Consider the following 23,220-nt stretch of genomic DNA (forward strand, 5'->3'; position numbering starts at 1 on the left):
CATGGTGGCCATGGCGGCCATTTTACTTTCCGCCATAACTGAATTATTCATTTTGCATCATATCTCTTAGACCAAATATGATAATATAGAAAAGGTGATGTCTAGCCTCATATTTTAATGGTTGAGGATTGTAGTATATGGTAATACTACATAATTATTGTTCAGATTAACAGTTAATGGTGAATCCATGTATGTTGTGATAAAGAAACTAGATAATTCACAAGATGTCAAAAAATCTTGCCAAGAATATGATAGTCCAGATGATATGCGAAAATATCATTCACTTTTTCATAAAAGCATGAGACTTGGTACAGTTGTACAGTTTGTGGCCCTGAACACAGATAAATGTCATCACATAAATGTCATGTGGTAGCCATGGCAGCCATTTTAATTTCTGCCAAAACAGAAATATGTATTTTGCTATGATAACACAGAAAAGGTGATGTCTACCCCGATGTTTTGATGGTCAAAGGATTACAATGATACTATATACTACATCATTACCTGTTCAGGTGAACCGTTAATGCTGAATTCAGTGACATTATGAGAAGGAAATGATAGAATCTAATAAGCTACGTAGGTGAGACTTAATAATATCATGTCAGTTTCATGCAAGTTTCAAGAGTGTTAAAAGCTTAATACTTTTATTCATTAACTCTGTTAACACAGTGACTGTAAAGAGTAGATCAATATTCAATATATATATTTTGAACCTTCATTCAGCTTGCTTTTTCAGGAATGCCCTGATCACATTTAACACTGTTACTCATTCACAAAGCTGTTCAGTACAACCACAGTCTGATCTGTTGGCCACTGGAGCAGTTGGGGTTATGAGGGAGGGGCAAGCACTCAGTGCTGAGCTCCAGTACCTGTTAAGGTGAACCAGTTGCGATAACCCATACCATATTTTGCATACATGTATATTAGTCTTTCATAGCCACAAATAGATACATTACCTCATTGCTATGCATTCTGCAAACAGCTGTGTTTAAAAACGTAAAAGGGTATTAATAATATTAATAGGGTCTAGCAAGATCAAGATCTTTACGAACAATCAAATGCTCAAACAATCCACAGGGGCCAAAATCAATCAATAAATTAAAGTTGTTAGTAGTTGCTTTCAGCTCAGTTGCCAAGTTCATACTGAATATTAAATTGAATATTAAATGGATAGTCACTGTATTGTCAGGGTTAATTCACAAAACATTCTAAACAACATGCATTCAGACATGATACTATTAGAAAGTCTGCCCGAGGGTCTTAGATACTGTGATTACATGACAGTGTGGCTGGTTATGTTTTCGCCTTGGGTGTGTGTGTGTGTGTGTCTCATAATGGCAATCTGTTGTCCTAGACACCTACTGTAGTGGGAACCAGTCACACCAGAAGCTGTTTTGAGTACTTTGTCAGGTGATATGTCATTCTGAGTCACATTTTGTCACTTTGATAGCACCATAACTGCAAGATGCAGTCATGAAACTTTACAGGTGTGTAGCTGAGATCAAATTGAAGGCCTAGTTTGAAGATGGGCGTGATCTGACCCATGATTACTGAGAACTCATGTTTCCTTCATACAAAAACAGATGTTTTTTTGTCATGTCTGGTTCAGGAGATATGATGCAAAATAAATAATTAAGTTGTAGGAGTAAAATGTATGTAAAATGAAAGTAAAATGGCCTCCAAGGCCACCACATGTCATTTTTGCGATGGCTTCATCCATGGTTCTATAAACGCTTGACTTGCGCCATGCGTCATGCTCCAGCCAATGTTCAGGGCTTCAAACTGTACAAGTGTACCAAATGTCATGCTTTTATTAAAACGATTTTTTCGCATATCAACTGGACTATCATAACAGCCAGTCATGTTCTTCAGAATTTGCCTTCTCTAGTTATCATTATTATCATTATTATTATTATTATTATTATTATTATTATTATTATTATTATTATTATCATTAAAAAATGTATTATGTTATTCAGTTTCTGAGAACTAATACGCTTTTGTTCTGAAAAAGTGTTACCGGAAGTTGATCCAGGGAGCGGAAGACCGGTCGCATGCTTGTGGTTCAGCCAGTTTGAGCCGAGATCTTTCAGCATGGCTGCGATTGGTGTTCACTTCGGTTATACATGCGCTTGTGTGGCGATATTTAAGGTGAGTCACGCTCAGTTTAAGTCTACGGATCATTCTGTTCGATAAGGTTGTGATCGGTTTGTTCTCATTTCGAAAATCCCACTGTACAAGCGTCGTTTGCCTATAAACTAACGTTACATACGAATGTGACAAATTAAGTCATTTCATGTGGAATAGTTTCGACACAATGAAAGCTCCGTTAAGATAGTCTTAATACACCTACATCTGTAGATATTGTTTTTTGATATTTCACTGCGAATGAAAGTTGTTAAATGATTTACTATTTATTTTGTCCATACCAATGCGCGGTGCACACTTGAGGAAAAGTAGGCCTGCTTTAACTATTTCAAAGCACTTTCAGAAAGTAAAACCCGAAGGAAAGCTTTCTTTTTATAGGTACATTGGTAATGTGTAGTTTAATGTGCTGTATGTGTTTATATAAGAGTTCATGGTGTCAAGGATGAACAGTATTCTGAAGGTTCAGTGCAGTTTTGAACCACAGCAGCAGCACAAAATGGAGCTGAGATGTACACAGACCTTTTAAAGGCACATCTTTCTCACGGTTGCTCTTTTACTTAATATGTAATATAACTATTTATTATATTATTAAGGGGAAATCCCCCCCAAGTTTGGGAAATGAATGAGGCCTTATGTAGGACCTAATTTCTTGTAGTCATGGCCCTGAATCCCCAGCAGGATGCTCTGAGGGACATTGGGTACATCCCACTTCACCAAATTGCATCCAGGTTTCCCTCTCCTTGCGTCCAAGCCCCTCCCACCGAGGATTAGAGTAGAGAGAAAATGAGGAAATATGTTTTAAGAGATGAAATATCTTTGCCACTCCCCAATCTGAGACAAGGAATTTAGATTCACCATGTTTTATGTGGATATCCCAATCAATGTTGATGATAAATGTAGTTTATTCAGGCAATAAATTCCTCAGTGCATTGTCTTAAAAGAGAAAGCTGGGTTATTAGTTTTCCTGCTTGCATAGCCTGCCCGGCTGTGAGCCATCTGTAATTCTTGGGTTACAGTTTTCATCAGGTGGGTTTCCCCCTCTCCTCCTCTGAAGCTGGTTTGGTGGTCAGGGAGATGGCCTACTGCAGGTTCACCACCAGCCTGTACTCGCTGTCATCTGTTGCTGCAGCCCTGTGCGCTCTCGGAGATGCTGCTCGGTTCTGTGCGCGCTCGATTCACCGTCTTCGTGTTGCACTCTTGATACCCCCAAGGTGAAGACTAGAAATCCATGCTGAGATAACTGGTAGTTCTTCTGAGTAACAGTGACGTCACTGGTTCTCAGAAGGCAACCAGATTTTAAGACGCCCTCCCAAGACACAGAAGTGGAAGGGGCTTACTGGTGTGTCCCTCAGTATTCCCCAAATTCAAATAGATAGAGCTGTACCAAGCTGTCCAAGATGGCGATCGTAATTGCGTATGCGCTAATCTCATCGGGGAGCCAGTCACAACAGATGTGAAATGACGCCCATTTGTGATGACAACTGCAGCTGGTCACAGCTGGATCAGTGTCAGTAGAGACTTTTGATGAATTTGTGTCTGTACACGCGTTTGCCAAAACTGCATGTTTTGAATATTATTTATGTTTGTTTTTTTTTAATGACTAACACGGAACTAAAAGTTTGATGTAAAATCTTACTCTATAATAATTAAAGGTAAACCAACTATGTGATTGTGAGGGAGGACACACCCCAAAAGAAATCGAATAAAACTTTTAGCTTCTGAAGTCATATAAGACGGCTTTTTCGGAATAGGACAGTTGATTTATTGCAAACTATATCACCAGATGAATCTGAACTACGTGTGTGAAGAACACAGTACATTAATCAACACGAGATCCTGACTGATCCTGCTGGCTTGTTGGGACATTCAAAACCGCTGTGGCTCTTATGTAATTGCGCACAGCTCTCTTAATGGAGAGATATACTTCCTTATCAATATCGTTTCTGCTGCTGGTAGTGAAGGAAAAAAATAGTAGGAGTGCAGAAAAATTGATTCACATATGAATGACAATTCTTATCTCCCACCACTCAGAATCCTTTCACAGATGTCAACATCTATTTTCTACATGTTAATGATTAGCGTGATGTTGACAGAATAAAAAAGGGGGAACTAAACTGCAAAGGTAGTCAAGCACCTGGACAATTTACAGTGCACACAAGCTAGAAATATCTTGAAGTTCATCTTCAAACAAGGCAGCGGTTGCTCACAATATTTAATCACTCATTTTCTTTGTTTTAATGGGATATGAAGCACCTATTGGTATCCTGATTATTAATTTCAATAAAAACAAAGCTTCTGTTATATACATTAAATGTCCTCATTTTTTGTTTTTTCTAGAAATGACAAGGGAAATGGGATGTACCCAATGTCAACCCTCTAACTGTTTTTTACCCTTGTGTGTGTGTGTGTGTGTGTGTGTGTGTGTGTGTGTGTGTGTGTGTGTGTGTGTAGGATGGGCGGGCTGATGTGGTGGCTAACGATGCAGGAGACAGAGTTACTCCAGCTGTGGTGGCCTACAGAGACACTGAGCAGGTACAACATATGCTTTACTTGTCTTCACGTCATTTTTTTCTCAAGGACTGCTTGACTAGGCTTTATAAAGATTGATTCAAAAAAGATGGGCTTATTATGAAAAGACATTTTAACCCTCTTGACCCCAGTGGAATTCTTCATTGTTGCTGTTCACTTAAATGATCAATTTCCTGCTAAATCTGAACAAACTTCTCTAGGATTTTATTTCCATGTGTTAATATACTGGTTATCATTTTAAAATGATTGGCGCTCCCAGGTGCTATAGTGAAATATAGAATGGGCTGTCTGGGGTCTAGAAGGTTGTATAACGAAAAAAATATGAAATAAGAACTTTAGTTCTTATTTCATATAATAATAATAATATAATATAATATACTTTAGAACTTTAATTTGAATTTACAGCTTGTGCAGCTAATCTGTCACTAAGTCCCCACCCCATCAAATATGACCGATCCGCACTCATTATGTTGTCAGAATAAAAGCCAGAAGATGTTGTTCGAGACAGCTGTTTGAGATTCGATATTGTGAAAAATATCGCATATGATGGCAAATATCATGATATTGGATAATGTAATATTGGTCCAAGCCTACTACATATTCATATTTTTAATTTTGTATTTTAAAAAGTATTACATTCTCATTTTTTAATAATTACTTATTGGAGACATGAGATATGATAGATGTGACGTAAATGACTTAAATAAAGATCATATGTGGAGCTTTGACTATTAAGTTTGAGAACCCTGTCTTAATTCATTCCTTTTGAAAAAGAGGGTTCATTTGTGGAGAAAAAGCGTAACCTGTTATTATTCCTGGAAATTTATGTTAAATTATCCTAAAACCCTTTTCTCAGTCTAGCCCAAAATAAATTTAAAAAGCTGTTATTGAACCATTTGAGTAGCATCGTTTTGGGCTCTTTTGAAAGATTATAAGCTGAATTTTTTCCCAAGACTTCAGAAGCTTTGTAAGTGCCTCTGGCATTAACTATAGTAATTTGAACACACTTAGAATTAATTATTAATTTTTCTTACCTACATTTTTTAGTGCTTAAATAAGCCTGCAGATGACTTGTAACTGCCCTTATTAGCTGGAAAACACAATGGGTCCACATCATATAGTCTTAAAAGTTCAAATTACATAACAAGACTTTTTCCCAAAGTACTGCTGGTTCTGTAGTGGTGGCATTTAGAATTTGATGCCTACAGTGCGTCATAGGAGCATTAAAATCATTTAATTTAATTTAATTTAATTTAACTTACACGCCTTTCAAGGCGTGTAAGTTATTGCGTTCAGTGCGAGTGGGCCTTTACACTTATGCTCTCTGTTTCAACTGCTTTACTGTATTTGTATTTCTACTGCCACTTCAACAACAACTTTTTCAGTATTTAGACTCTCATGATATACATCTATATTGGCATACAGTATCAATATTCCAACCTTTCACATGTAGACACTTGTAGATTTGTGCATAGCCAGTTCTCTGCTAAAGCTCCCCTGAGGGTGACGGATTATTATCATATTATTGACAGCTGTGTGATGCAGCTAAAAAGCCTCTAGCTTCTTCAGAGTTGCATGGCTAATACTGGGCATTTTCTTGTAGATGTTTATTTGCCAGTCTGCTTATTGACTTGTTTTTATCTTCTGCAGATTGTAGGTATTGCAGCCAAGCAAGGACGGATCCGCAATGCTGCCAACACAATTGTGAAAGTCAAACAAGTGCTGGGGAGAAGGTGACATACCTGCTGTCTTGTTTTCAAAACCTAATGTGAAAGGAGACTTTGTCATATCAGCAAAATTGCATTAAATGCATTTTATAATACGGTTCTAGCATTATTTCGAAACTACTTTTAGCATTGATTATACCACAATAGCAAGAAATATAGGGTGTCTGCTACGGGTGCAATGGTACACGTATTTGTCCCGAACTGATGTTATGGCTCGTTTCGCACAGTTATATGACAAATACGTTTGACTGTTATATGGAGAGCGCATATTTGAATTGGTGAGATTATAATTGTTCTTATCCACACTCCAGTCAGGTTATTGGCGCTAATGCGTCTAAAAGCTGTTTTCCAACAGCCAATAAACAACAAAAGCAGAAGACTAAAGGACCTACCTGCTGCTTTCAAATCAGCTGTGTGGCAAAGTTTCAGAGAGTGTTTGCCAGATCGGATGAAGACGTTGTCGGCATTGTTTCATACTTCTATGTGAGTGGAAACACGTCGAACATGCTACCACATATTAGACGGCATCATCAAGATGTGTCAATCACCGGAGCAAGACAATAAATAAATAAACACAAGTCCAGCAACGTCCCTGCTGTTTTAAAGAAGCCTCTAGATGTCTCTTAATTTATTTCAGTCTTTATTTGTATAGCATGGAGATGTACAGAAACCATAATAACAGCTATAATAATCAAGATATTGATAATGCTAAAAGCTGTGACACAACTATATTCTTAATATCATCCGTAATAATAGTAATGATAAGAATAAGTAAAAAAACATGACGATGGAGTTGATAATAGGAGTCCACCTCTACTTTTGGAGACTCAAGGAACCACAAGTAACCGTATATCTTGAGAGCGCAGTGTTCTGGTGCGCTAGTAGGGTACTATGAGATGTGAAAGCAGACAGGGCAAAAGACATTACAAAGGTAATTAGCATTTACATTGCAGTAACATTTTGTTTTTTCAGCACCCCATAAAGGTGAGAGTATGTTCACTGTTAACTGCTTTATGCACTATCAAGCAAGATGAAGCAGCTTTTAGTTTCTATGCTCTTCATCTGTTGAACAAGCTTCCTGATAACATGGGGTCTGCTAAAACTGACAGGGCTTAATACTGTTTACCTTGGCCTTTCAATAAGTTAGATACATAACCCCTTTGTTACCTGTAATTATTTATTTGCTTGCTTTTGTTACTGTCTTTTAAAGACAATTCTTAATCTTAAACTAATTGTTCCAAAAATCTAACTGAAATGAGACCCCTGTACCGAGGTGCGTACAGAACCATGACTTCTGTGTACCGGAAATGTAACCAGCAGATGGATTAACTGATAAAATCATCCTATTGGCCAAGCCTGTCTGCCAAGCAAGACACCTGAACATTACAGACATGTAGCATATTACTAAATGAGTTGTTTGAAGTGACTTTTCAATTTTGTATATGTCTTTGTCTGTGTCTCAATGGGCAGCTATGATGATCCAGAGACACAAACTCACAAATCACAGACCAAGTGTCAGGTGAGTTTATTAACAGATGCCCTCTTTGTGGTCAATGACGTAGACAAGAACTAAATAAACTCTATGTAGTTCTTTATGTTCTTCCCCCAAAATGAATGCTTCACAACACAGATTTGATTTCCTTCAGTGATATTCATTTTTGTTGCACTGTTAATTTTTGCGTAGTTGAACAGCTTTTATGAACTAAGTGATTGTGATTGCTGTCTTCAGGTCGTCAACAGAGAAGAGAAGCCTTATTATGAGATTACAGCAGGAGAACACCCGGAGTATGTTGCTCCTGAAGATGCTGCAAAACTCATCTTCCACAAAATGAAAGGTAGTTTGTGGAAAACGCACACAAAAGCACACACACATATGCACACAGCCACAATTTGATTGATCATTCTAATATTTACAGAAACGGCCCAGTCAGCTCTGGGCTCTGATGTCACAGAGGCGGTCATCACTGTCCCTTTTGAATTTGCACATGCTCAGAAGCAGGCTCTAAGGTAGGCCACATTACTACCTGCTACAACTTTACTAATCTGTTTTGAGACTGTCTATCCATTTGTACCTTTTAAATAAGTCTATCGCTCTGTGTGTGTTTTTCACAGGGAGGCAGCTGAAGCTGCAGGGTTCCATGTATTGAGGCTGATCCATGAGCCTGCTGCTGCTCTGTTAGCCTATAACATCGGTCAGGACTGTTCTTCTGGAAGGAGGTATAGCACTGATGCTGCATGCTAAAGAAAATGAAGAGCACAGCATTCCTTGTTACTAGAGTTTGCCCTTCATTAAGATAGGATAGAGCCCTCACCTCTCCATTCATCCAGACCTTCTGGTTGGGGAATGTTCTTACTGTCTTTGTGATCTCACTCGTGTGAGTGAGAAAGCCAGACAGCGTCCGCTGTTTTAGAACAAAAAACGTAACTTTGACACTTTCCAGGATGTATGGGGGGTCATGATCTCAATCACAACACATTATAACAGCATCCATATGATCTAAAAATGATCAATAGATACATGTTTACATTAACAGGTGGACACCGGTGGGAAATGCGTTGAAAAAAAAGAAACATGTCAATGTCATGATGTGTACCGTCACAGCTCTTTTGGATCCGCAGCTGCTTGGTTCACTGTGAACAAACAAAGGCGGAGAAATGGCGAGCCTTCGTTGCGCCGATAATGCGGAGTCTCTGTGTGAAAAGGGCTATAGAGAAAATCCACTGTACAGAGCAGAGTTCTGGGTATATGATTTCATATTTGGTTCTCAATCTAAAACCTCCAACAGATGACAGATTTTTTGTAAAATACATAAATTTTGCCTCTACAGACTTCATGTGGCTGACTACAATAATAATAATATGCATTTACTGTGACTGCAGCAATGTGCTTGTAGCTCTGTCACATACTGGGAGAGAGTCGCTCCTTATCAACACCCACCCCCACCTTTTACTCTCACTGCTGCGGTACAGAGCGGTGGTCCACTGTTTATTCAAAATGTAATAATAATGAATGTGTCCAATTTGCACATTACAATTGAACATTGCAAAACTGCCAATCATGAAGTATATCAGATGAACGTTTCTGGAGATATGCGAACCACAGAGACAGACAGAGATCTCTTGCTTTATAGTAAGATTAAGTGTTTGCTTTAAGGGAGGGCCATGGGCACATGTATCTGGTTTACTTGTTGTTAACATTATTTCCACCTCAGCTTAATGGACTTATTTCGAAATCAAAATGAATAGATTCCAAATGGTTTGATTTTGATCTGTACTGCATTTACAGCCATGTCCTAGTGTATAAGCTGGGCGGGACATCCCTGAGTGTGACAGTGCTGCAGGTCACTGGAGGATTGTTCCGGGTTCTCAACACCCACACTGACCACAGCATCGGAGGAGAGGGCTTCACCCTGGCTTTGGCCCAGCACCTTGCTGCGGAGTTTAAACGGTAGGTACTGTGTTTTCTGCTGCTCCTTGAAGCTCTCCTACACCTCACAGCTTCCTTTTACACCATGTTACACAGTTTTATTCAGGGCCGAGTTTCTCTTTGATATAGCTATACATTTACATGGCATTAAAGACAAAGCAGGCATGTGATGGTACCAAATGTTATGGCCAACTGTTAGCCAAAATATTAACAGTGAACAGCATTATCACAATATTGCATTGAAATGTTCTGAAATACATTTTCATACTACAATCGGTACCACCATGCCTTAGATTGTATCAAAGCTAGCAAACAGGCAGCTGTATTCTGTATTTCTGTCGCACAGCCAGTGGTAGAAGACCAGTTTAGTGTGTGTGTTTGACCACTAGGTTTGAATTTTGGTCTCAGATAGATTCTAAAATCTTGTTTTACCCTGATTTAAGGTGCCTTTCCTTCTGACACATGCACACATGCACCTATACAATGTGTTCATACCTTTTTAATAATTGACTACTCCTATCCATCCTCATGTTATTTGTCTGTGTTTGTTGTGCAGCACCTTTAAGCATGATGTGACCAGTAATGCTCGGGCAATGCTGAAGCTGATGAATGGAGCAGACATGGCCAAACACTCTCTGTCCTCATTAGAATCAGCCAACTGCTTTGTTGACTCCCTACACGATGGCATTGACTTTGAATGCAACGTCTCTAGGTAAGCTGATGAGCTGATTTTTATTTATTATTATTATTATTATTAATGCAAAAGATTGCAACACATGAAATGGAGAATATGACATGCTAAAATACTAAATATGTTCAGTTGAAGTCAGGCTGCTACCTAATAATTTGAAATACTCCATAGAACCGGCAAGACAGGGTTGAGAGGGAAGATCACAAAAACTTGAAGGTTTTAAAAACAGGAAAGTAATTGGTTGAGGGGCACAGGTGCAGAGCAAAAATGAGGAAACGGTTGCAAATGTTGTTGATTCCACTGATTAGTTCTGTACATATGAGCAGAGACACAAAATAAAATGCAAACTCTTATAGTAACCAAAAAGTAAGATCATGGGCTGTTCACCCCAACTGTAGAGGTTGCATTATGGGTTGTTATTTTTCAAGTACAGATGGCTGATATTATCATGACGCGTCGATGATGATGATGATGATGATGATGATGATGATGATGATGATGATCATCGCATCGTCACAATTAGTTAATGTAATAAGTTTACAGAAAACAATTCTAATCTGTGTCATAACAACACTTCACTATGCAACTGAAAAAAATCATATTCACCATCCACTTGGAGTAGATAGCAGAGGAGGAGGCTCCGACAAATAAATTCTTGATACAAACATTTGAACCTCCAGTAATCGATAAAACGGGACAAAAAACCTTAATTACCCAGCAACAAAAACTCAGAATATGAGGAAAAGTTTACGACGAGGAAAAGGTAAAGCAACACAAATCCAGAAAACTATAACTCCATTCACACACAGCAGCTGAAAGATGGTGGACAACGCAACAGGGACCACATCTGAGACCATGCTTTCTTTACGGATGTTAAGAGAGAAGCTACAGATATCACTGGTTCAGATAAAGGCTGAGATTGCGACTTCCTTTAAAAAAAATTCAGACAGACATATCCTCTCTTCGTGAAGAAACAAAAGCTGACATGGGCCATACATGACGAGCTAGCCAGCAAGTTGGCAAAGCTCCACTCAGCGCAGACAGAAGCTACCAGCAATTATGAGGAAATGGGAAACGCACTCAGCAAAACGATGGACAGAGTAATGGTGCTAGGACAATTGCAACAAGCCATCACCAAGGAATGTAATAAACTACAGGACAAATGTCTGGATTTAGAAAACAGAAGTATGAGACAAAATCTTCCACTGGTTGGCATTAAAGAAGGAGCCGAAGGTGGCAACATGATCAAATTCCTTATGGAATTTTTCCCTACGGTGCTGGGGGCTGCTAACTTCAACTCCCCTGTGAGGATAGACAGAGCACATCGCACACTAGCACCGAAGCCGAGCAGAGAGGAGAGGCCCCTTGCCATACTCGTCCAAAGGATACTGGATCTTGGCAAAGCGAGGGCCGACTCACCTACAGAGGAGACCAGGTGCACATTTCACCAGACATGAGTCCGGAGGGCAGCAGACAGCCCAGTGCTTTCAATCCAGTGAAAAGAAAAAACTGAGCCCAAACATCATAGCTAATATAGTGACTCACTTAAAATACTCTGACAGAATGATAACACAGTGTTACTGACTACAGCAGTAGTAGTTGGCCTATCGACAACTTTCTAGTATTATCTAGTGTATGGATCTGCTATGCTTTTCAAGAGCTGTGCTGCGTTCCTATTAAGAGTTTTGAGCATCTATTTTTCTTTTTTCTTTAGGCATTTGTACCTACAATTTTGTTTTGTTTTTTTGGAAATAGATATATAGGAGTGACTTAATACTTGGGATTTTCTGTTGCTGTTCCTCTCTTATGTTAAAAGTGAGGTACAGAATTCTTAAGCTTTTATTTATCAAGAAGGAGCTTTGTGACCAAGTCTATTTGTGTTTATTTTTCTTTCTCAAGCTGTGTCATACAGCAATGTGCCTTTTGAATAAGCTCTTTTTTCCCCCTACTACTTGTTTGGGAAGTGGTGGGGGGTGGGGTCGGTAGATGAGAATGTTGAAGGGTTCCGAGTTCAAATGTTTTTGAATGCAAGTATATGTAGAGTGTCTTCTATAATCTCAGACTCAAATGGTAGATATATAATAGTAATTGGGGACATTTATAATACCCCAGTAACATCTATGCCTAGAGATTTTAATTTTGTGATGGATCCAGTAATGGATAGATCATCAAACAGGCAATCCGTAACGACCCATAGGTGCTCAGTTGGATTTAGGTCAGGGGAACAAGAGGGCGGGTCAATAGCCCCATTCACACTGCCCTTTGAGTGCGGGGATTCTGCGCCAATTCTTCGCATCCTCCTCTGTGTGAAAGTTTCAGATGTGGCGAGGGGTGAAATTTCACTGCGGCTCTGATGCGCCTCCGGAGGTAGTATCAGAGGTAGTATCGGAGGTAGTATCGGAGGTAGTATCGGAGGTAGTATCGGAGGTAGTATCAGAGCTGCAGCAGAGGCAAACCGGCATCTGTGTGAATGGATAAGCCGGCGGCGCGACGCAGAGCGTGGGTGTGTCGGTCTGACAGTGTTCACAGTGTGATAACTAAACAGACCCTTCACTCAACAAAATGAAGAGAAATGTCCCACAAAGCAACGTTACATAAAAAACAACAGTAACGTAGTAACTGGTAGTGTCTTTGGCAACTTATATGAGGAAAAAAATACCACGGTTATATGTGGAAAAGTGTCTGTCATCCTGTCTGTCCCACCAATTCTTCATCACATTTCTGCCTGAAAAACAGCGTCTGTCCCCGGCAAAAAACTTTAACTCACCAAGTGTTTGTTTCCTTGCACTATTGTGTTGTTGTAGTTACTGTCTTGAAAAAAATCACCGACAGTCAGCCCTCCCGACTGAGACTTCAGTGAACTTTCCCCCAGAAAACAGCCTCCCTCCCCGCGAGTGAGAGAGTCAGACAGCGTCCTGTTTACTGATGGTGATTATATAATTATGTAATTTAGAGTGAAAAACGTAATGTCACTTTCCAAGATGCATGGTGGGTCAGGATCTCAATCACAACACATTATAACAGCATGCATATGATTATAAACAGTCAGCAGGTACATGTTTAGATTAACAGGAGGACACCGGGGGAAACGACAAAAAACACACAGACGTCAACATCATGACGTGTACCGTCTAGCCTCTTTTGGTTCCGCAGCTCTGTAGGAATTGACACACTGGTGCGGGCTTTATGCCGGAGCTGCTTGGTTCTGTGTGAACAAACAAAGGGCAGAGAATTGGCAAACCTCTGCTGCAGAGATAATGCGGAGAATATATTGTCATAATTTTTCTGCACAAACTTTTATTTTTAATTTTTTGCTATAAAAACATCCTGGACGAAAGTCAGGGTAACTAAACTGTTGTTATCAACATTTATGTGGTGTTTTTTTTCAGAGCTCGATTTGAGCTTCTTTGCTCCTCACTCCTCAACAAGAGCATCCAGCCAATCAGACCCCTGCTGGAGGAGGCAGGACTCTCCACCAAGGACATTAACAAGGTACAGTGTGTGAGAGTTTTTACAGCGCTGTGTTTATTTTTGGGTCATTGTTTGAAATGATCAAATTGCAATGATAGTTGTAAGATGTGAATGAGAGTGAATTGGTATAAATGTGAGATAAAGAAAGAAAATCCTTGGATATATCATTATTAAACACAACATGCTTTAAACATGATGGTGGTTGATATTTTAGGTGGTTCTTTGCGGTGGCTCAGCCAGGATCCCTCGTCTCCAGCAGATGATCCGTGAGATGTTTCCTGATGTGGAGCTTCTCACCTCAGCGCCTCCCGATGAGGTCATTGCTGTGGGAGCAGCCCTGGAAGCTGGCTTACTGGTTGGCAGAGATGGCCTTGCCCCTGAGGAAGAGTATGTCACAGTAGATGTTTCTGCTACTGACATACTAGTTAAGGTATGCTGATCAATTAAAAACACATACTACAACCCTGATTTACAAGGCTAAGACATTGTGAAAAAACATAAATAAAAACAAAGCAATGATTTGCGAATTCTGTACGACCTATGAAATAAAAGTGTAAGTATAAGTTAATTCTGAATTTGATGCCTGCAATGCCTTCCCAAAAAGTTGAGAGAGGGCCATGTTTACCACTGTGTTGCATCATCTTTTATTTTAACACTAAGTCAGTAAGTGTTTGGGAACTGAGGAAACCAATTATTGAAGTGTTTAGATATATATATGTGTGTATATATGTATACATATATATCCTTGGATACATACATACATTTAAGGATGCAACACATTGCCGATGCATTGAGAATCGTTTTGCATTGGAATCGTTGACGAATGAATTGTAATCGAATCGTGAGGCTGGTGAAGATTCACACCTCTAATATTTGTGTCTGTGTGTATGTTTTAATTCAATTGGTGGATCTTACTCTTTTTATACATTATTGTACTGGCTTCTTGTTGTTTGGGTGTTGTAGGAGGTGGATGATTCCGGAGCTGAGGTGTTTACTGTTCTCCTCCCATTGGGCACGCCTCTCCCTGCCCGCAGACATCACATCCTGAGGGGAGGAGGGAAACTATCCTCCCTCTGTCTGGAGCTTTACCAAAGATTGGTCAAGGAGCAGCCAGAAAAACTAGCTAAGGTATAGAAAAACACTAGATCAAATGTCAAACAACACACACTTCCTGATTTTGCTTTATTGCCTGGTACCACCTTTCAGTTCTCTTGTGTCCTCTGAGTTGACTCTAGATTTTTTTTAAACCTTCATGTTAACTGCATCGCATTTCAATAAAACTGAGGGTGCGCAGGGAGGAAAAAGCTGTTCAACGCTGCCGCCATCACGACTACTCAGGCAGGGATTGTGGACATATTTTGTGTAATATTTTTTCATCTTTTTAAAAGTTAACCCTTAGGGAACCCTAACTTATCCCACAGTCACGTGTTAGCCTAGGGCTAACAGTTGACCTATAACTTAGGCCCAGGGGTATGTGATTCACACGGCACCTCTACTAGCCCTTGGGTAACTAAAGGAGACGTGGGGCTAACCGTGTTCGAGAGCAGGGCCAGCAAGCCGCAGTCCTCAGCCCACTTTGAGTTGTGCCAGGATTGTGCTAGTGTGATTGTTTTCTTGCAGTTTGAAAATCAATTCAGAAATGCTATGCTAGCTGGCAGGAAGCAAAAAATTTGAGAAAAGAAAAACTTGCCAGGGAAAGTGGAAGTTTGCAGTTGCTTATCATCCACCAATGTCTCAAACATTGCTGCTGTTGTTGAAGAGTTCAAGGCCCCCGGTCAGCTGGCATGCCAGTCAGTCGCCAAAGCCGTGTCGCGAATTTCAAAGTGCGGATTTCTCTGTGGTGTGGTCTGGGCACTGAAGACAGTGGGCTTAAATGGTTATAGATCAATGTTCAACGATAGTTCTGTAATTCAAACAAATGGACCTGCACATCCGGATACTTGACAAAAATGTATTTCATTCCATGTCCCATTTTTGCTATAATGCCTACAATGTCTTAAGGCATAGCAGATTGGAGTCAGAGCATAATTAGTGTCCTATGACTGCTATACAGGCCTACCTATTTTATACTACTTCAGTAAAGTAATGGAAAATTGGTATTTATGAAAAGGTTTTGAAAATTAATTGTTTGCAAATGTGTGGGAACCCTGTGAAGTCCCATGGCCTCTCTTCCACCATAAAAACCTGGAAAGAAGAGACTACACAAACACACAAGATACGAAGCTATGCAGACCATTTACACATCTCCCTCACCTCAGATCTTGGTGCCCAGCCATGTCTCCTCAGTGACAGCTACTGTAGGTGTGTGTGTGTGTGTGTGTGTGTGTGTGTGTGTGTGTGTGTGTGTGTGTGTGTGTGTGTGTGTGTGTGTGTGTGTGTGTGTGTGTGTGTGTGTGTGTGTATATTTATGGGGGTGGGAGGTTTGGGTTTTCATGGTTATTCCTTGTTGTTCATGGTTTTTTCTTTGTTGTTTTTATCCTCTGTGAGGCACTTTGTGCTACTTGATGTATGAAAAGTATCATACAAATAAAAGTTGATTTGATTTGATTAAGGAGAAAGGAACTGAAACACAGGGATAGAGAGACAATGACAACATGAGAGCCTAGGGTTGGGTACCGAACTCTGTTCTTTTTTTTTGTGATCAATTTTTTATTGAAAAATGTACAATATATATATATTTTCACATCATATACACAGATTTTCTTTTTTTCCCCCACACAGTGAGTGCAAACAGAAACAAAGTCACTTGTACATTTTCAGGAAGGTAACAATATTAGAAGGCGCGGTCTCTTTCCTTTCCATATGAATTTAGAGACTAATGACGGAAGTTTATCCCAATATCCCAGAGGGGGAGCAAGAGGGATCATAGAAGAGTAAAAATTAACACGAGGAAGTATATCCATTTTAACTATTGCTATCCGGGCTTGAAGTGAATTTGGAAGATTCGACCAGCGCTCAAAGTCCTTCTCTATCTGACTGTATATGCCTTGAAAATTTTTTATTCCAATGGATGACGTGGAGGGAAAAATTTCAACTCCAAGATATCTAAAGCTTTTAACTACTGGTATATGGGAGGGCAGGGGAACTTGAAGTGAAGCTGAGTTTAAATGCATCAGCGTTGACTTTGTCCAGTTAATTTTGTATCCAGAGAGTGAGCTGAATGTATCAAAAGAGGAAAGCAAATGTGGGATTGAGGAACCAGCACTGCCTACATAAAGAAGGATGTCATCAGCATACAAGGATATACGATGCTCCGTGTTACAAAAAGTAATGGGATGTACTGATGGATGTTGTCTTATTTTCTGTGCCAGTGGCTCGAGGGAAAGAGCAAAAAGTAGGGGTGAAAGGGGGCAGCCCTGGCGAGTGCCCCTTGATATTGGGAACTGGACAGAGCAGATGTGGCCTGTGCAAACCATTGCTGAGGGATTTTCGTATAAAACCTTAATCATATTAATAAAATGCATACCTAGCCCAAATTTGTCCAACGTTGCCCAGAGATATTCCCATTCTAACCGGTCAAACGCTTTTTCAGCGTCCAACGATAGAACCGAGCAAGGGGCATCAATACTACTAGCTGCATGAATAATGTGTAACAGGCGACGCACATTATCAGATGCTAGGCGAGTTCTAATAAAACCAGTTTGGTCGTTGTGTATAAGTTTTGTAAGATGTATCTCCAACCGGGTTGCAAGTACTTTAGCATATAGTTTAACATCCGCATTCAGGAGGGAAAGAGGTCTGTAATTACCACATTTAGTTAAATCTTTATTTGGTTTGGGCAGGACTGTAATTATAGCTGTGTTACTGCTAGAATTAAATGCACCCTTATCAATGGCTGTATTAATCATATCCAATAGTGGTTATCCCAGAACATCCCAGAAAGTAAGGTATAGCTCAGGTGGAATTCCATCCCACCCTGGGGATTTGCCCTTTTTCATATTACCAAGAGCCTTCCTCAACTCTTCTAGAGAAACGGGGGTGTTGAGTAATTCTGATTCGTTGTTAGACAGAGAAGGTATATTGATATCCTGAAAAAAATCTGCACATGCCTCTGTATCAAGGGAAATTTCAGAGTTGTAAAGAGATGAGTAGAAAGATTTAAATTCAGAACTGATATCAAGTGGATTGCTCAGGGTGCGAAGATGGGTTTTAATGGTTGTAATATTTGAATATTTTTCATGGTTTTTCAGTCTTAGAGCTAAAAGGTGACTTGGTCTGGCGCCATTGAAATAATATGTTCTTCTGGTCCTGTGCATTAAGAACTCCGCCCTACGTCTTAACAAAGAGTTCAACTCAGTTCTTGTCACAGCTATTCTGCCTTGTAATACCTCAGAATATTTGGCTTGTTGTTGCGCCTCTAGCTGAGTGAGAGTGTTCTCCAGTTCGGTTATCTTATTTAGTCTACTCTTATTAAGGTAGGATGAGAATGGGATTGAGGAGTCCCTCATACATCCCTTTATAGCAACCCATAAAAATCTAGGATCATCTACTGAGACTGCATTAACATCAATAAAAGTGTTTAACTTTTCTTTGAGAAAAGTGCAAAAATCTCCATTTTTGAGAAGTGAAGCATTAAACCGCCAACGTGGAGCTCTAAGGGGTGTACCTAGGAATGTGAAGTGCGCTGCAACAATGCTATGATCTGATAAAGAACAAGGCTTGATAATCATGTATTTCAGAAAAGGAAGTAGCTGAAGTTAATATATAATCTATTCTGGAGAAACTCTGATGTCTTGCTGAATAAAAAGTGTATTGTTTAGATGTGGGGTTGATAGTGCGGTAAAGGTCTGTTAAGCTAAGTACTGACAGAAAGTTCTGAAAGTCTTTTGATGCTTGTAGCTGTGTGGCCACGGAGCGCTGTGCAGATTTGTCCAACATCACATTTACAATACAGTTCATGTCTGCACCAAGGATAAGCGAGAAGTCCTGAAGGTGCAATAAGACTTCTGTTAATCTTGGAAAGAACTCTGGTTCATATTGGGATGGAGCATAAACTGAAATAAAAGCAAATTTGCGTCCAGATATAATAGTCTTAATATAAGAAATCCTACCATTCTCACTACCAAATTGTCCAAGTATGGGTATTGAGAGTTTATGTCTCAGTACTACTAGTGACCCCCTAATTTTGGTGTCCAGTGATGCTGAGGCGGCCACATAATAGTGTTTGTTTGAAAATCGGCAGACATCTATAGTTCTTAAGTGGGACTCCTGAATAAAGGCAATGTCCACATGTTGTCTGTGTAAGAGGTCTAAGCAGGCTTTACGCTTAATTTGTCCATTTAGCCCATTTACATTCCAGCTGATTACATGCATACTACTCATAATAACTAATAGAGGCTAGCATTGTGATACATACAAGATGCAGGGTGGAAAAACAACCTACAGTGCAGCTGACCAACCAAAATATAAAATTAAAATGCTGAGAGAGATCCTTCCCGCCCCAAAACCCCTGTCGCCATGAACCCACCACTCTCCAAAGAACAAGAGAGGGCATGAAAACAAAAACCCACACAAATGTGAAAATATAAAAACAAAAACAAAATTTGACTTCTCCTGGGGAGCCTGACTTTCCTTCACAAGTTGGACCGAATTACGTCGGTACTATCAAGTACCAGTTCACATTAAATCATTCGGTGCCAAATTTGAGTACGTGAGGGCCCAATTTTACTGTAACGTTAAAGAAAGAAAGATGTGAGACGCCTCCCAAAAAGTCTGCAACTGACTGCATCTGAAATTCCCAACCAACATGCGGTTTAGTTCACTAAAACAGTAAGTTTATTAGTATGAAACCAATAGTATGTGAGCTGCAAACTAATCAATGTGGAAATATTAGAATAGACAATATTTGATTCGCGAATCGATAATATAACAAGCGCTTCGCCTGCTAGCTCGATGCTAACACATAATGGAAATTCCCAATAACGCACTAATGGAGATTAGCATTGCGCCCACGATAAAAGTATATTTGTAAACAATACGTTTTAATTCACATACATCACATAAATCATGTGTGTTTATATTTACAGGCATGCACAGTACTGTTTTTATGCTCTGGAAACAAAATTATAACAACTACAGCAAGCTGAAGGGGTCAAAACTCAAACTCAAAATTCGGCTTAAAAAGCCACCACTAGTGGAGAGGTGTGTGCCAGGAGAGGGCAGCATATATGTATCTTGATGTTTTCTATTGTAATTATTCTTATAGCACCAGGTTCATGAGCAGGGACAGCTAAATGTAGCAGTTCATTTCATAAAGTATACATTTTATCCATTCTATTGTACATTTATTTTCCACTTTGATGAGGTCAGCTACACGATTTTAAACAGTTTTCAAGTTCAATTTTATTTGTTTAAATGCTCACATTTGTGCTCTGTGCAGTTTTCAGTGTTCTATTTATTTAGGTCTAACATCTTGTTTTATTTATTATTTTATTAATGCAGCATGGACACCTAATGTAGCACTTTACCTCATAAAGTCTTTTATTTGCCAGATTTATATGGAGTATAGCAAGATGCTACTACAATAAAACTTAGAAAGACTGACTAGTGATCTGCATTGTTGCTGGAAATATGACTTATGATACATTGACTCTAGAAGTGAATAATTTAACTGGTTAGAACTGAAATTACATTTTTTGTTACTACAAAGAGAGTAAAGTGATTAAAAAAAAAGGTACAGTTGGGTACCAGCATGGAATTGCAGGTACCGTTATCAGTTCAAATGTGATCGATATCCAACCTTATGAGAGGCACCCCTAACTTTCCTCTCAGAAAGATGGCTAACTTGTGTCAGTATCACTGCCATAAAACAACACAGTAATGTAGATACCTCAGTGCTCATACAGTTTAAACTGTGATACATATTCATTACTAAAGAATGGAAAACACATAATTCCCTGTAAATGTAGGAAAAACTAACTTATAGATGGCAAATATAGGAGCTGGTTTACCAACCTATTGAGTATTTTAATGTTATGTTTTTAGTTTTAACTCCTACCTACCTACAAATGTAAAAAAAAAAAGAAAGACGAAATGAATCATAAATATTTGAAATGAACCATTAATCTGCTTGTGTGTTTATTTGTGTAATGTCTAGATAATCTTGAGAGACCTGCAGCCAAGAGAGGAGAACCATGACATCGACACTGTGGTGACAATGAAAAGGTATCTACCCTTTCAGAATCCGCCCATGGGCCGTTTGATGTAACTGCTTCTATATCATTGTTTCTGTATGTTGCAGGGATGGCTCCGTTCATGTTTCCTGTGTAGAACAGCGCATTGGTGCGCCAGAGGTCATCACCATAGCAGCTACATCATGAGGGCACCAATCTGCAGTCCAAACCACACACCAGCACGCACTGGCCCTTTTTACCGAGATTGCGCAATACCACCACAATGATGACCCTGCTGTCCGCTACCTCTGTTTATTTAGACTTAACATAATAGTGAGATTATACCGTCCCAGTGTCTGGTTTTTAGATAGCATGCTGGTGTTCCATGAGCAAAAGAGGCATGACATGTAACACAACAGCGTAATGATCTAATGTTACAATTTACATATGCTTCTGTCAGAGCCTTCTAAACAATGGCATAATATGGCAATAACAATAATTTACTGTCTTCATTATATGGCAATTGATCTCGTCCTCTGCTGGGAGGGTAAGGAGGACCCCCCCCCCCCCCCCCATTCCTCATGTGGACCTTTCCTTATATACAGAACAGCGAGGTGAAAAAAAAGGGGTAACAGTGTAAAAGGGGCTACTGACAGTGCAATGATTTTTTTTTTCTCCCTCAATAAACATGATCAGACTTAAACTGTATGCCCAGATTTATTACCCTCTGGTCTATACAGCCATGGAATTCTGCAGGATTGCACCATCTTAAAATAGTATGTGCCTCAATGCTGTATTTGCATAATATTTATAAGCTTCTTCAGCTAAGGTGGTGGCACTATGCACATACAGACACACACACAAGTATCTTACCTAAAAACAGGAGAATACATGTTGCTTTCTGCCCACAAAATATTTGCTTTATTTTTTTTAAAGCGCACTTCGTACTTGTCTGTAAGTCATACAACGTCCCGTTACATGTCAAATCTTTAGAGCGAGTGCAAAAGGAGAGTAAATGATAAACAATAGAAACAAGACTCCATATATATTCATTGTTTTTGGTTCATTCCATACCAACTCACCCAAAATCCACAACTTTTCCCAGTAAAACACAGTACAACTATCTACAGCTGAAATGAAACAACAGAATGTAAAATTTCAGCCAATGAAAAGTCTGAAAAACTAGCTAATTTAAAAAAATTATAAAGGATGAAGGATTAAAAAATATTAAAACTTAACTTAAAATAAATCTTTGAATTTGTTTATACATATGCAAAAAATATTAACACTTTCACATAAAAAAAAGTTTCTAGGAAATTAAAATAATCCTTTTTACAGCAAAAATAAGTGGTTTTCAGCTCCAAAGCTATATTAGATGTATATCTATAGCTATATCTAGATGTGATAGAACTTCATTAATAATACGCAGAACCAAAATTTGGTTCCAAGAAAGTTAAAACTAGTGGAGATATGAATTTTAGATATAGATTGATAGATAACTTTATTAATCCCCGAAGGGAAATTAGGATCATGATAGATTCTTTGTTCCGGTAAAAAAAAACCTTTCTGTTATTATTAATTTGATTATTGTAACCATTTTGGAACAACTATTTATATGAAAACATGTTGCCAAGTTTCCTTTGGGTCTCTCGGATGTTCAGGACAATTTTCAACCCAGTCCAGTGAACAATAAGCAATTGGTGAGGCTGAGAATACACATACACAGAATCAAAAAGAGCTGAAATAGAGCTCTGAGGGCCAAACTTTAAAAGTGTTTGGAGTACAGCTATAGGAGTAAGTTTCAACTGGAAGGCCCTTGATGAATTGGTACGGAATGACCCTTTTGCAAACAACTGCACTATTTTCAAATGTTAACACTGCACTCAACCACAAGAACAAATGGGTGGGAATGTGGAATATTACAAAATGTATTTAAACAAATTTTTGACATGCCAACAAATCCAGCCACATCAGTTTTTTTAAAGCAAGTTGATGTAGCTAATGGTGCATGGAAGGGGGTGTCCATAAAGCCATCAGTCTAACATTTTTGGTAATAGCCTAAAATTAAATTACAAGACAGCATGACTGGAGGCCTGTTCATATTCTGCATGGTTA

The 23,220-nt window shown here is 39.1% G+C and overlaps 1 protein-coding gene across 1 annotated transcript; it reads left to right on the forward strand.

The window, feature by feature from the left end:
* The first annotated feature begins 2,054 nt into the window (after positions 1–2,054).
* On the forward strand, positions 2,055–21,808 carry hspa14 (heat shock protein 14). The gene is made up of 14 exons (XM_073480507.1): positions 2,055–2,151; positions 4,600–4,680; positions 6,328–6,410; positions 7,875–7,923; positions 8,134–8,239; positions 8,321–8,411; positions 8,517–8,621; positions 9,691–9,852; positions 10,388–10,543; positions 13,912–14,014; positions 14,208–14,423; positions 14,957–15,121; positions 21,090–21,157; positions 21,234–21,808. Exons 1-14 carry the CDS (start codon positions 2,095–2,097, stop codon positions 21,310–21,312), a joined length of 1,521 nt encoding a protein of 506 aa, XP_073336608.1. The 5' UTR covers positions 2,055–2,094; the 3' UTR covers positions 21,313–21,808.
* Positions 21,809–23,220: the final 1,412 nt, after the last annotated feature.

This window comes from Pagrus major, chromosome 14, assembly GCF_040436345.1.
Source record: "Pagrus major chromosome 14, Pma_NU_1.0".
Lineage (NCBI taxonomy): Eukaryota > Metazoa > Chordata > Actinopteri > Spariformes > Sparidae > Pagrus > Pagrus major.

Coding starts and splice junctions, on each gene's coding strand:
- hspa14 (XM_073480507.1), top strand. CDS start 2,095: ATGGCTGCGATTGGTGTTCACTTCGGTTATACATGCGCTTGTGTGGCG. Junction 6,411..7,874: donor AAACAAGTGCTGGGGAGAAG/GTGACATACCTG, acceptor CTCAATGGGCAG/CTATGATGATCCAGAGACAC. Junction 8,622..9,690: donor GACTGTTCTTCTGGAAGGAG/GTATAGCACTGA, acceptor CTGCATTTACAG/CCATGTCCTAGTGTATAAGC.